This window comes from Juglans microcarpa x Juglans regia, chromosome 8S, assembly GCF_004785595.1.
Source record: "Juglans microcarpa x Juglans regia isolate MS1-56 chromosome 8S, Jm3101_v1.0, whole genome shotgun sequence".
NCBI lineage: Eukaryota > Viridiplantae > Streptophyta > Magnoliopsida > Fagales > Juglandaceae > Juglans > Juglans microcarpa x Juglans regia.
This window is the reverse complement of record NC_054609.1, coordinates 40,305-56,055: the sequence shown is the minus strand read 5'-3', so window position 1 is coordinate 56,055 and position 15,751 is coordinate 40,305. Positions and strand designations below refer to the sequence as shown.

At 40.4% G+C, this 15,751-nt stretch overlaps 1 protein-coding gene across 1 annotated transcript; it reads left to right on the top strand.

Annotated features, from left to right (window-relative positions):
• The first annotated feature begins 4,211 nt into the window (after positions 1-4,211).
• On the top strand, positions 4,212-4,793 carry LOC121244742. Its single transcript, XM_041142945.1, has one exon. It carries the CDS (start codon positions 4,212-4,214, stop codon positions 4,791-4,793), a length of 582 nt encoding a protein of 193 aa, XP_040998879.1.
• The last annotated feature ends 10,958 nt before the right edge of the window (positions 4,794-15,751 follow it).

Genomic DNA, 15,751 nt, shown 5'->3' with positions numbered 1-15,751 from the left:
GGAAGCTTGAGTGTGCATCTCATTCAATATGATGAGCTCAATCCTGTTACCATACACAATGTGTTTAATGGTACTTCTGGGAAACTCGTCTAAGAAGCTACCATACTCAATGAGCTTAATGTAGCAGCCTTTGAGAGCACAAATGGGTCAAGTTGGGCTTGAGCATACCTAGACCATAAAACGCCTTCTAGCATAATGCCATATTGACAGTATGTTGCCTTCAAGGCAGCCAGATAAATGTGATTGTTGAATGTAGTAAAAAAGTGACAAGCCCTTTTTTTTTTTTGTAACATGTCTATGGTTTTTGTTAGAAAACCAGCTTTTCGTATTCGGTTTAACTGTGCAATAAACAATTCTATTTAACTTTTGTTTGTCGGTTAAATTTTATGGATTGTGCTGTCTTTCCTTCTTAAAAGACTACCCACCCTCAATTTTCTAAAATACCCCTCACTCCTACGAGAAACAAGAGCTTCATCCACCATCCTTGCCACCCATGAAACTGATGACCCGTTAATGAAGAGAAATGAAGACATTTTTCTGTTCTTCTTAGTGATTCGAAAATTGTTACTAGCTACCTTCGAGAAGATGAAGGTTTTAGACTCCACCCAGAAATTCCCATCCTCGTCCATCTGAGCCCACTGCAAAAGGCAATCCAATGTGTGTCCTCTGCAAAAGGCCCCTAAAAGAACTCTGGAAAAATTGAGAAAACTGACCCTAAAAAAAAGAGAAAATTGCCCAAGAATTGGTCGCCGGAGAAATTGAGAAGACTCAGGAAGAGGTTGTCAGCCTTGTTTGTTGAAGTGTATGTGATGGTCACTGGAGAAACAGGTGCCAGAGTGTTGACTGAACACATATCTAGAAATTGATCTGCAAAGAAACTCAGTCACCAATGGGATGACCAACGCTGGACGGCCCTCGGCGAGGTCGATAAGGTCCGTCTATCTTCTCTGTGTTGGCGGTGAGGAGTCACACGCCGACGGTGGGTGTGAATCCCGGTATTACACTCACGGTGTAGGTTCACTCTCATAGGTTTATCTCAGGTGCCGGTGGTCTGACCAATGCCGAACAACCCTCAGTAAGGGCACTGGGGTCCGTTGATCTTACATGTGCTAGCGGTGAGGAGCCACACGTCGGCAAAGGGTGACGGTAGTGGGTGAAGGGGTTGCATGTTACTCTCGCACGAGTCTCTCTCTCTCTCTCTTTCTCCAACGACATAGCAATAACAGAGGTTTTTTTTTCTGAGTTTGGAGGAATTCAGGAATGGTAGCAGGAGGGCTCTCTGATTGTCCCTGAAGGTGAAAAGGGATGCACCTGGGAAAGTTTCTCTAACCACCTCAAGAAGGTGGCTGGTCTCGTGGGATCGTCTGCACATGGGTTAGCAACAAAAAAGTCTCATAAAAAAGTTCTGGTATGGGGCAAGTCCAATGGGCAAGGCAATTCCCCTTGCCCTATGGGAAGTGGGGCGTCCTCTGTTGATCGTTCAAAATTGGGGGAGGTGGAAGGTATTTTGTGAGCTATCAAAGGTCAATTGTCTGGGGTATTAAAGGAAGTCTCAATGCTAATGAAGAAAGTGGATGACGGTCTCAACTTGGTTATGGACATGGGAAAAATTCTGAAGGGGTTGGAAACATCTGATATAGGCCTAATGTTTCCGATATAGGCCTAAAGCAGAAGGGGCCTGCAAACACTCAACTCATTCATCCAATCTGGAAAGCTAAAGTGCATCAGGCCTTAGTTTCGCCCCCATCATTACAATGCAAGGAAGGTGGCTTTAACTGTCCACAGGACCCTGGGGGCTCGCCAGTGCCATCCCCATTACTGGAGGCAAGTGCTTTTATGTGCGGAGGCGTCAACCTCCACTGGGCTGCCTCGGTCTAGTCCTTCATTAGAGGCTCCTTGTAGGGACCAATGATCTCATCTATCTTTCAGTGACCAAGAGAACCCTTCAAAGGTTCTGTGCACATTGGCAGAAGGGGATGGTCTTTCTTCAGAGGCTCCTTTTAGGGACCAAGGTCCTTATCCATCTTTCAGTGACCTAGAGAACTCTTCAAGGGTTATGTGCATTGTGGCAGATGGGATTCTCTAGGATGGTGATTCTTCACTTGGGACCGATTTACAGTTAGTTTGCAAGGAGTCCAAAGTTGACATGGATCTAGGGGGTACATGAGACATACCTAGTCCTATATACTCGTTACCTCCTGATTGGGTTCTACATAAGGTAGAGAATCTTCGTCATTGCATTGGGATTTCATGTGAAGGTTATGAGGACCAGCTTAAAGCTCTTCTTACTACCATGTATGCAGGGCAGCCACTTCTTGCTAAATCTACCGCTAAAAAAGACAGGGAGCTTAGGAGGCTTGCTTGCAACATGAACTATGGTGCAAGGGACATAAGTGCGAGCAGGGGGAGATTCAACGAGAGGGTGAACCTTGGCATCCCATGAAGCCCAAGATTCTTTCATGGAATGTTCGGGGGCTGAATGACCTGAGCAAGCGTCTTAGAGTGAAGAATTTATTATGGGAATTGAAGGCAGATGTGATTTGTTTGCAGGAGACCAAGCTGAAGTTTATTGACAGGCAATTAATAATAAGCTTGTGGAATTGCCCTTACGTGGGATGGACCGCACTTGTCTCCAAGGGTGCTTCTGGGGGTATTCTAGTGTTGTGGGATAAGAGAGTTGTTAATTTAATAGAGGATTTCATCGGTAATTATTTGATAGCTTGCTCTTTCTTTCTTGAATGTTGAAGATGGTTTCAGTTGGGGGTTCTTAGGAGTCTACGGGCCAAATGTTGACAGCAAAAGACAACTCATTTGGGACAAGATCACTGGTATGTGTAGTGGGTGGGACATCCCGTGGTGTATTGGAGGCAACTTCAACGTTACTTGGTTCCCGAGTGAAAGATCGGGGGACACTAGCTTCGATACTGCCATGGCTAACTTCTCAGCTCTTATTTTTGAGTTGGACTTGGTAGATTTTCCATTAGCAGGGGGAGATTACACTTGGTCTAACGGGAGGGCCTGGTCTAGGCTGGATATGTTTATTATCTCTCATTCCTGGGAGGTCCATTTCCCCAATCTCTGCCAAAAAAGGCTCTCTAGGATTTCCTCTGACCATTTTCCCCTCTTATTAGATTGCGAGGGTCTTCAGGGGGGACGAAGATACTTTAAATTCGAGACTATGTGGTTAAAAGTTGATGGGTTTTCGAGAAAGTTCGATTGTGGTGGGCCTCTTATCAACTCACAAGCACCCCTAGCTTTGTTATGGCCAGGAAACTCAAAACTTTGAAAAACAATCTTAGAAAATGGAATTAGGAAGTCTTTGGGAACATTAATGACCATCGGCCTCCTTTATTCCAAGAGTTGCAGCATCTTGATGATAAAGAAGTGGATGGGCCTCTCTCATAGGAAGATAAGGCCAGGAAAATTATCATAGCAGTTGAGTTGGAAAAAATACTCTTATGGAGGAGATATATTGAAGACAAAAATCTTGGGCCCTTTGGTTGACGGAAAAGAACAGGAGCACAAAGTTTTTCCATAGAGTTGCTAACTCTCATCGTAGAAACAATGCCATTGAGGTTCTTCATTCGGAAGGGAGAATTTTGACAGATAGAGATGCTATCAAGAATCATATTGTACACTCTTTTGACAACATGCTTAAGGAGCAATACCAATGGAGGAACAAGGTAGACTGACTCGTTTTCAAGGCGATTGACCAATCAAGTGTGTCTTGGTTGGAGAGGTCCTTTGAAGAGGATGAGGTGCTTAGCGTGCTTAAAGGGATGGATAAAGACAAAGCACTGAGTCCAGATGGTTTCACAAAGTCATTCTTTCAAGCTTGTTGGGACATTGTCAAAGAGGATCTCATGAATGTTTTTCTCGAATTTCACTCTTTTATGAAATTTGAGAAGAGTCTTAACGCCACTTTCATCGCCCTAGTCCCTAAAAAGGCAAGGTTGGTGAAGGTGCAAGATTTTCGTCCATAAGCTTGGTATGTGGGGTAAGATTACCTCAAAAATTCTTGCTAAGCGTCTAAGTGAAGTTATTGGAAAGATCATCTCGAAGTCACAAAATGCTTTCGTTAAAGGACGACAAATTCTTGACTCTGTTCTTATTGCAAATGAGTGCTCAACGTCACTCTTGAAGGCTTTTTCAATAGTTCTCGGGGTTTGAGACAATGAAACCTCTTATCCCCTTTGTTATTCATTATTGTCATGGATGTGTTGAGTAGAATGATGGAGGGGATGGTGGACTGGGGCTTCATTTCGGGTTTCTCGGTGGGGGATTCCTCACGTAGCATATCAGTCACTCATCTCCTTTTTGCCGATGATACGTTGATATTCTGTGACCCAGATCCTGATCAAATTTGCTCTATGAGAGCTCTTCTTTTGTGTTTTGAAGCTGTCTCAAGTCTTAAAGTGAATTTAACTAGATCTGAAATTGTCCCAGTTGGTTTGGTTAATAATCTAAACAAAGTGGCGGCCATTTTGGGTTGCAAGGTATCATCCTTGCCTGTGAAATACTTGGGACTTCTTTTGGGAGCTTCTCATAAATCCAAGGCAATGTGGGATGGGATTGTTGAGAAAATCGAACGCAAACTGGAGGTTTGGAAGAGAATTTACTTGTCTAAAGGCGGTAGAATCACACTTCTCAAGAGCACTTTATCCAATCTTCCATGGTACTTCTTATCCTTGTTCCCCCTGCCTGCAATATTGGCAAATAGACTAGAGAACCTTTATTGTGATTTCCTATGGGGAGGATTAGAAGACGAGAAAAAAATTCATTTAATTAAATAGAATAAAGTCTGCACTCCTTTGTCTTATGGTGGTTTGGAGGTTAGGAAATTGAGAACCTTTAACAAGGCTCTTCTTGGTAAATGGCTATGGAGGTATCATCTGGAAGGAGACACTTTTTGGAAAAGTATCATCGATACTAAATAAGGAAGTATTTGGGGGAATTGGTGCTCTAATGCAATAAGAAGGGCCTACAAAGTGGGGGTTTGGAAATTCATTCGGAATGGATGGGAGGACATACTCCACAAGTCGAGTTTTGAGGTGAGAAAGGGTACACAAATAAGATTTTGGCATGATATTTAGTGTGGTGATGCAGCCTTGAAAAACACTTTCCCCTCTCTTTGTAGGATTGCGTTAGACAAAGAAGCTTACGTGGCTGATAATATGAGCATCACTGCGGATTCTTTGCACTACTCCATGGTTTTTTCTAGAGTTGCATAGGATTGGGAGGTGAATGACATTGCTAACTTTTACAATGTATAATATACACCGTAAGTGCAACTAGGAAGAGAGGACAAGCTACTATGGACACATACAGGGAACAAGAAATTCTATGTCCGCTTTTATTACAAGGTATTGACGTTTAACACCTCCAATGCCTTCCCTTGGAAAATCATTTGGAGGAAAAATGCTCCCTTCAAAGTAGCTTTCTTTGGCTTGTTGGCATCCCATGGGAAATTATTGACCATTGATAAGCTGAAAAAGCACGGCTCCTACTTAACATATTGGTGCTTCATGTGTAAACACAATAGCGAATCAGCCGACCACCTGCTTCTCCATTGCGAAGTAGTAAAAACTTTATGGGATGACATCTTCACTAGGCTCGGCATAGTAAGGTAAAGTGTTTACATTATATAATTTGATTAGAAAGATAAATTTTAAATTTGAATCTTATAAATCAAATTTGACAATTTAAATGATGTGAATGATGTGGGTTCGAGAATACAATAATAAATTATTTCACACTTTGATATTAGCTTTCCCGTTTATATTGTATTCCACTCTTTGATCAAAGATTTAGGTCTCGTTTGAATATAAGAAGTGTTTTATCTCATCTTATATTGTCATTACAATTTTTCTAAACATCCACACAAAATATAATAAACAATTTAACTTTTTCAAATCCTTAAATAATAATAATATTAAAAATAATATTCTAACAATATTTTATTCAACTTTTAATTTTTATCTTAACTCATCTATTCTCAACTAACTTTCAAAGTTACACCTAACTCATTATATAACAATATACGCTTAACAAATATTGAATGAGAACAATTGTAATAATTTACTGTTATTGATAGTACTGCTACTTGCTCTTGATGAATGATAACTATTAATAAAAGTACATATTTAACTCACCCAGGCCATGCCCATTTCTTTGGAGAAAAAAAAAAACTTATTACTGTGCCCATCAATTTAGGTTGACATGCAAAATCTTTCATCCGGGTTTCTGCGTGGTGAACAGATCAAGTGGTAGGACAGTTGTCTAACCCTACGTTGTTAGCGTGCGGTGATAAAAGCTAATATTAAGTTATTAACGTAGTATATTAACATATTAACTTGGCTTATAAAAGAAATTTCATACAGTACGTTCAATTATATTTTTTTTTTTGTCATAAATAGTTTATAAATTTTATTTCGTAAAATCCTTTTATAAATTTAACATTTATAATTTAATTAGGTGCTTCTCTCTAAATGAAATTTACTATCGAACGAAGAGCACTCTTTCATATACGCCAAGATTTTTTCCTCTTTCTCTATTCCCATCCCGCATGTACAACATTTGAATCAATAGTGCTGAATAAAAAAACTTTCAATTGAACTTATTCTTTCAATTGGTATTTTTGTTTATCTCTTTCAAAACCAAAATTGAAATTTAGGGAAGTGCTCACAACATTGGTCCTGATAAACCTCAATTTATTACTTCGTCAACGATTTTTCAGCTATAGCAAATAAAAATAATTGAATTATTATACTCATCATTCATGCACAACACATTTGGTAAGAGAATGAAAGAAGTTTAATCCTCTTCTCGGGCTTGTTGGGTCGTATCATGGGCTTGGACCATAGCACAACCAGATAACCTAGTTAGTCCAAGGCCTAGTCCAATCCAAGAATATAATAGCTAGCACTGAAGGAATTTATTACAAGTCTCATCATGATGCGCGTGATGAGACTTCACAGGGTAACTGGAATGGGTTTAATCCTCTTTCGAGGGCCTACTGAGTCGTATCATGGGCTTGGGTCGTAGCATAATCTGATAACCTAACTAATCCAAGGCCTATTCAAGATAACTGAAGGAACAATCGCCTGGGAACTTTGGGAAAATGGCTATCAGTTTATTCAAGATAAGCTAAGTTCCAATATCCCTAAAGCTTGAATTTCAAATAATGAGTGAGATAGTTATCGCGGAACAACAGGAATCACCACGAGCTCTATTTATATCATCTAGGTATGAGTATGTGAATGAATTGCTAGAGAGATCTCCGTTATCTTTACTGATTTAGGCATCAAAGACGTTCCCTCGAACCTTTAAGCCTCATTCCCTTTGGTTGCAGGTGATCGTGTGTGCGAAGCTGTGAGTCGTGCCCAAAACAGTTAGCACCATCTGTGAGATTTCTTTGTCCTATAACGAGCGTGCTACTCACATGCCCACCACCACACAGTCTCAAGCAACTAGAGACCAGGAGGTGTCATCGAGAAATATGGAATGGAGGATAGCAGAGATGGAGGAAGTAGTGAGGAAACTCACTACCGAAGTATAATCATTGCAGAAGGAGAACGATACCTTCAAATCAAAGAACGGACCATCAGAGGAGGATACAACACCAAGCCAAGTAGATAGGATCGAGATGGAAGCTCATTGCGCGGGAGCAGGCAAATCTCCCTAGGAAAATGAAGAGACGAAAGATATGCACCTCGACTTGTGCAGTTTGATGGACAAATACGAGAATAGGGACATCATCCTTGGTCGATCAGTTGCTGACTAGCACCAATATGCCGTATAACACGGGAATTATGGCAGTACCCTTGCTGCCGAAATTCAAAGTACCTACAATAGACATGTACGATGGATCGAAAGACCCAGGGGAACATTTAGGCCTCGTTTGCTTTTAGGGATGAAACTAAAAACTCTGAAAACTTTTCTAAGTTTTGTATGGTTAGACTATCTCTAAAAACAAACACTTATTTTTTTATCTCATCTTTTCTCATTTCTTATTAATATATTATTGTTTATAAACTGTACTATACGAAAAAGAAAAAAAGCAGGTTTGACCTTGACTTGATTGTTGTTTTTGTACGATTAGGAAAAAAGCTGGTCTGCCGTCTCACCCTTCATCCTTGGTTGTTACTGTTTTGTATAGTTATTACACTATACAACAATGCTAGGAAAACACTTTTTCATTTGGTGTTACTGTTCATGCACTAGCTTCAACCATTTTGACAATATTTTACTATAAAAAATTAATATAATTATTTGTGGGTCCCACCAGTATACATATTTTTAAAAAAAGTCAAACTAATTTCATCTCATCTCTATAAACAAACACACACTTTATCTTATTTTATCTTATCTCATTTATACTCAACATATCTCAATATTATTCACATATATCTAAAAAAATTTCATCTCATCTCATATCTGAAAACAAACAAGCCCTTAGAGACTTTTAAAGCTCACATGACGCTTCATAGGTTTCTTGGTAAAATCGCATGTAAGGTCTTCCCTTTAAATGTGAAGGGAATGGCTAGAGGACGGTTCGGAGCATTGCAACTAGGTTCCATCGACAGTTTTGAAGAACTAAGTAGACAGTTCTTAACCCAATTTATGGCCAGTCGGAGGTGTAGGAGGCCAACATCATACCTATTGACTGTGAAACAAAGAGAAGAAGAGAGCTTGAAGGCATGTTTGGCTCGGTTCAACAGGGAAAGAATGACAGCCGACGACCAAGATGAAAAAATCATGTTGGCTGCTTTACTCAAGGGTATTTGGCTAAGAAGCCCCTTTATGGCTGAGTTGGCTAGGAAAACCACTTCCACTCTATGATAATTCATAGATAGAGTAGAAGACTTAGTCAATGCCTAAGATATGGTACTTGCCTTAACTGACCATTGTTGCTCAGAATGCTACTCCACCATGACTTTTGGGCGATAGGAAACAGGAGTGCAAGCCCCAATAAAGCGAGAGCCCAAGAAGGAGGGGATCACTAAAAAGAGGAAGAATATCACAAGAATTGCGAGATCGACGTCCTAGGCAAGCCACAGATCAAAGACATCCACCCATGAGAGAGATACGAACGATTACCGGGGGATATGCCGAGGGTGGCATAACTTCCTCTGGGAGGAAAACATATGCTTGGGGGCTAAGTATGAAGAGGTATACAGTCTGGGTTCAAGATCGCGATGACATCGCCCTCATCCAAGTTAAGGTCATCTTTTGGGGCCACTAGGTGAGGGGAAGTCTGTGGAGCTACCTCAGAAGGGACATTCGGCTACAAGGCAGACTTAACCTGTATCATCAACTCCATATTAGCCTTAACTTGGGCCATGAGCTCATCAAAGGAGTTGGTCATGAGTACTTGAGGACAACCTGAGTCCTTTCTGCCACTCGCCAAAGGTGGTGGAGAGGGCCCACCTCTGGTGGAACTAGATTCATCCGAAGGCTTTACTCCCTAACGAGCTCTCTTCTTTTTCTTACCACCTGTTGTTGGTGGTGGCCCCCTTTTTAAGCTGCCAATTGGCAATAGGACACCCAAGAATTCATGATCAAGAACATATGCCCTGCTAGCCACCATAAAAAAAATCTATCGATATTTAAAGGGGTTAAAATGGTATCTAACCAGGTAGAATTGTTGTTTTGGTCTACCCAAGATTGTACAAACTAGATGCGAGCCTCCTCTCGAGCAGAAAGAATGATCTCAAAACCACGCTCATCGGAAACTAGGGACCATGAAGCCCTAATGGGGAACTCATGATTTGCGGCCTCATCAGTAGGAAACTCCCAACCATCTCCAAATACGAAGAAAAATTTCATTTGCCAATCCTTGGCATGAGAATAGTTGTACTTCAATTGGACCAATTTGTTGTGAGCCCTAAAGCTATAAAGATTCCATTCCAAGTGTCTGAAACTATGCAGAGAAAGAAATTTACTTCTTGTGAGGTCAGGGTAGTTATCACCCATGGGCTCCAACGCGCGCCGCTAGAGAATGCAGCAGGCCTTCAAAATATGCCAGGCATTGGGCACAAGTTGAGCTGGAGCAAGACCCAAGACGTCTAACACATCAGAACGGGTCGTACAAAGGGCAAATGAAGCCCCATCACGAACATAGCCAAGTGCAAGGCAACGAAAATTGCCATACCTCTCATGTTGACGGTTCCACGACACTTGTCAGGCAAACCCAAAACCACTAAGTCTAGGATGTTGAAGCTATCGCTGGCGAAGTCCAATTTGTGACGGGAGATAGTGGAGGACCATTGATGACCTTACAAAATCAAGCGTGGAGCAGACCCCCCTCTAGCAGTAGGGTTAACAGCCGCCTCTTCCGAGCGGGGAGGAGGGTTGTGGGGTTTTGAAGACCTGGCTCCACGAGAAAAGGATAAATGATTAACTTTAGAGGAAGCCATGGATTTGCAAGGGAGATTGAGAGATAATGCAGGGAAGCAGAGTGCTCGAAAAAGGAAAGGAGAGTACCAAAGAGAAAGAGTGGGAAAAAAGGGATGCCTGAAAATGATAAATAGCCGTAATAGTTAAGTGGGATATACGAAAGGGTGCGAAGGCAAAGTGGCATCCTAACATTGGGACATGAAATGACAAAAAACCCAAACAATGAAGCAATGCCATGATTATAAGTCCCATCATGTTGCATGTGATGAGATTTCATGGGGTAACTGGAAGGGGTTTAATCCTCTTTCGGGGGCCTGCTGGGTCATATCATGGACTTGGGCCGTAGCATAACTTGATAACCTAGTTAGTCCAAGGCCTAGTCCACTCTAAGAATATAATAGCTAGCACCGAAGGAACTTATTACATGTCTCATCATACTACGTGTGATGAGACTTCCTGAAATAACTAGAAGGGATTTAATCCTCTTCTGAGAGCCTAATGGATTGTATCGTGGTGATGGAAGCCCCACTCTCACTCAAGTGTTAGTGGTGTGTTGGGTGATTGAATCTAGGATTACCTCAAGGCAACACCAAGATCCGATTGGTATGATGGTGAAAATCAAGACTAACTCGGGCTAGCACTCAATTCTCGAAAGATTGGAAGAGAAAATTCTCATTCATTTAAAATAGCGTCATCCTGAATGACAAGCCAAAAACTGAAATTAATAGTAGGGTTTCACTAGGGTTTCAACCATTCTTGCCCCAATTACTCCCCTAGCAACCTTAATCTCAAACATAAATCAAACTCCAAAGTTTAAAGAAACAATCTTATCAAATGCCTAAAATAAAGGAAACAAATTCAAACAAATTAACAAATAGATAATCTCTCTAATTTGAAGGAGATATTCGGCCAACTCTCTAGCAACCGCCCAATCCCCTAAAATCAAGGGTTTTGCCTCCTCCCCTAAATTCAAGGAATTGGCTTACAACTTGATTCTCCTCTAGTTAACCTTGTCTTGGGCGACTAAGGATCCATCACCCGAGCCATGCATGCATCCCAATACCACCCTCCTAGCCTTGGCATGCCTTGCCCTTTTTTTTTTTTTTTTTTGAGAAACAAGAAACTTCATCCATTATGAAGAAACAAAGTGTAATACAGAACATAAAACAAACAAACTTAACAAATACATTAAGCCCGTAGGCTAGTTTCAGCTTCAACTTCCAAACTGGCTTGAATAAAATCTGGAGGATGATACCATCATTGAAGAGTATTCTCCACCACCCTTGCATGCCTGGCCAATTTATGTGCTATCCCATTGCCCTGCCGTCCAACATGTAAAACAACAAAAGATTGGAAATGAGATAACATCAGCTGAATCTCCCTAATAATAGGGTTGTAACTAAACTCTTCAATAGATGTTGATTGAATAGCTTCAATTACAATAAGTGAATCTCCTTCTAAGATCAAGTGGGGAATTCCCAAGTGAGACATAAACTGTAAAGCCCTTAAAGCTGCAATAGCCTTAATATATTCTACCAACAGTATACCTTCCTCCATTCTAGACATGGCCATAATCATACTTCCCTTGTCATCCTTCAAAATAACACCTACTCCAGACTTTAGTTCCTGATTAAAAATGGCTCCATCAAAGTTTAACTTTAATTGCCCACTTGGTGGAGGTTGCCAACATAATAAAGTTTGAGGCTGCACCACTTTCATGCATTACCGAGCCAACAAAAAAAGTCAACATAGGAAAAACAACCCTTCACAACATCACAGACTGTGTCTTCTGATTTCTGAAAAATCTTTAAATTCCTAAACTTCCAAATTCCCCAAGAAACAACAGCAAAGCGGGAAATAGCACCAAGATCATGAAGATCCAAAATTGCCTCAACCAAACTGTCAATCCGAGAATGAAAATTCAAAAGATGAAGATGTTTTTCAAAATATTTCCCCCACACACTTGAACTACTAGGACATTTACAAAGTGTATGATAGACATCCTCAGTAGATACATGGCATAACTCACACATAGCAGAATCTAAGATTCGACGAAGATGCAACTGATTTTTTATGGGTAAACCATTAGTACATGCTTTCCACAAAAAATTCTTAACTTTATTTGGAAGATTCAGATGCCAAATATTCTTCCAAAAAGCAGTATTCAAGCCTACAAGAGAACTACTTTCAGCAACAGCAGTACTTCTCAACTAAAGCACTAGATGGTAGGCTGACCTCACACTAAACTGGCCATTTCGCATGCATCCCCACACCATTTTATCAACAGGCCAATGAGGAAATAATAAAATTTTAAGAATCTCCAAAGCTTCAAAAGGAAGAAATATCTGACGTATCAAATCAATTTTCCATCTTCCCGGCAAAGACGAGTCTATTAAATTGCTAAAACATGCATCAGCATTAAAGCCATTACAAATGGTGATGATCCTCATGTTAGGATAGCTCGACAACCAATTATCCCTCCAAATCTTCACTTGTTCACCACTTGCAATGCGCCACAGATGGCCAGCCTGAATAACAGGTCGAGACTCAAAGATACTACGCCACACATAAGAAGGATTAGAGCCAATAGAGGATGATAAAAAATCACAATGTGGAAAGTATTTTGCCTTGAAAACCAGATAAAACAGAGAACTATTATGAGTTTGCAAACGCCATCCTTGTTTTGTTAAAAGGGCCAAGTTAAGAGCTTCCAAGTCTCAAAAACCCATCCCACCAGGAAATTTGGAACAACACAGGCGTTTCCAGCTCATCTAATGAATCCTCCTCTTACGCTATCTTTATCCCCATAAAAAAACGACCAATCATTCCCTCCAAATCATTACATAAGCCATTTGAAATTTTGAAACAACTCATTGCATATGTGGGGATGGCTTGAACCACTTCTTTAACATCCTGAAAAGTGTTTAGTTTTGACTTGCCCACAAGTGAGGGAAGTCCAAGATATCTATCATGAGTTTGGATAGAATCAACTCCCCAAAGTTCTTGAATAGCAATCCTTACTGCCCCATCCACATTTCGACTAAAAAGTAACTCAGTTTTCTCCTTATTTAATAATTTCCCTGATGCAGCCCCATAAAGATTCAAAATATTTTGCAACTGCACATTTTCTGCCATTGAAGCTCGACAAAAAACAATGTTGTCATCAGCAAAAAAAAATGACTAATCCATGGAGCTCTATTGCAAACACGAACCCCTCTCATCAAATGACTTGATTTAGCCTGCTGCAACATTGATGACAAAGCCTCAGCACATATAACAAATAAGTATGGAGAAAGTGGGCAGCATTGTCGTAAACCACGAGTCGGAATAATTAAATCCGAAGGAGTTCCATTAATAAGAACATTATAAGAAGCTGTAGAGATACACATCATAAGTAGTCGAATAAAAGTATGAGCAAATTGCATCTTAGACAGGATATTCTCTAAGAACACCCATTCTACCCTGTCATAAGTCTTGCTCATGTCTAATTTAATCGACAGACAACCTGTTTGCCCTTTTTCCTTCTCCGAATTGCATCCACAGTCTCATAAACCACCAAAACGTTGTCTGTGATAAGACGACTCGGGATAAAAGTACATTGAGATGGTGAAATAACAAAGGGGAGCACAAGTTTTAAAAGGTTGGCTAAAACCTTAGCAATGATCTTATAAACCACATTACATAAGCTAATGGGTCTATAATTCTTAATAAACACAGGCTATTGTTTCTTTGGAATCAATACAATATGGGTTAAATTCAAATCAGTAGGCATAATACCAGTGTTTAAAACTTGCAACAGCGTACCCATTACTTTTCCACCCACCACATGATAATATTTCTAAAAAAATAATGGCGGCATCCCATCCGGACCCGAAGCTTTTTGAGCTTGCATTTGAATAATGCACTTCTAATCTCAATATCAGTGAAAGGTCTAGTTAGATCAGCATTCATAGAATTCGAAACATGCTGCTGCACAGAACTCAACACAACATCAACATCAATGGGATTGGTGGACTTAAATAACTCAGCAAAATAATGAGTGACCAGAGGAAACAAATGACAGCCTTCATATAATCTGCCAGCTTCATCTTTAAGACTGTTAATCATGTTCCGTCGACGACGCTGAGAGGCTTTAAAGTGAAAAAATTTCGTATTCTGATCTCCTGCTCCCAGCCCGTGTACTTTAGACCTCTGTCTCCACATTAACTCCTCCTTTTCTAGCAAATAATTAATATCCCTCTTCACCTTACATATGGCTTGGTGGGAAGGTATGGGAGAGGCTTGAAGAAAAGCAAGTTTCCTCTGCTTAGTATCCAAGTCTCTCCGTATATTACCAAAATGACAATGACTCCAAACTCTTAACTCAGACCCACAATGCTTTAGTGTCTCAACTAAAGGAGCTATTTTATATAAATCCCATGTTTTCTCAATGGTTGTCTCACATCCCCTCGTGTCTACCCACATAACCTCAAATTTAAATAAGCAAGTAGGTTTAGACACAAAACAACCCATATTCATAGTATTCAAAAGCAAACAACTAGACAGGAATATTTTTGATTTAACAACGAGGATATTGTTCAAGCCAATTGATGATACTAGTAAAACAATCTAATCTTTCTTGTATTAAATCTCCACCTTCCCTCAAATTGCTCCATGTAAAATTTGAACTCAATGTAGACAATAATCCAATGCAGACCGAAAATAAGGCATGCCTAGCCGTGGCATTACAAATGACTCTTCCATCTCCATCACGTGGGCTTGTGCCATAGCACAGCCGATAACCTAATCCAGTATCGTCTGGTTCAATTCAAAGGGAACGTGGGCTCACTGGGCGGTAATAAATGAAGAGACGAACCGCGGGACGTAATTTTACAGACGTGACAACCGCGTTTCTTTTCAAATTTCAAAAACTTCGGAGTTGTTCAAATTCCATTTTGTATGCTGCGATTATTATTTTTACTTTTCCAGTTTTCTTCGCTTTCCCCCCTACTTTAGGAATAAATTTTATTTAAAAAAAAAGGAATAAATTTGAACATGAGTGATAGATAGACAGGCCATCGTTGTGATTTCAAAAAGAATTATTACTGAGTAGGAGGGTAGGGACTCAACAACGCAAACAGAAATCGTGAAAGCGCGCGCCTCTCTGTTTCGTCCATTCCTTCCTCTCTTGCTGGTGGCCTCTGCCTGGTTGTGTCCGTCGACGCGGCATTGCTGTTGTTGGAGGCAAATAAAGCTCATACCGTAATTTCTACCTTTTGTATGTCAAAAACAGCACCTCTCTCGCTCACTCTCATTTACTAGTGTAGTAGCAGTACGCTCAGGTACAGGAATTATCTTCGTAATATTATGATGT

Bases quoted from the DNA above. Each gene is read 5' to 3' on its own strand.
- LOC121244742 (XM_041142945.1), top strand. From the start codon at position 4,212: ATGGATGTGTTGAGTAGAATGATGGAGGGGATGGTGGACTGGGGCTTC.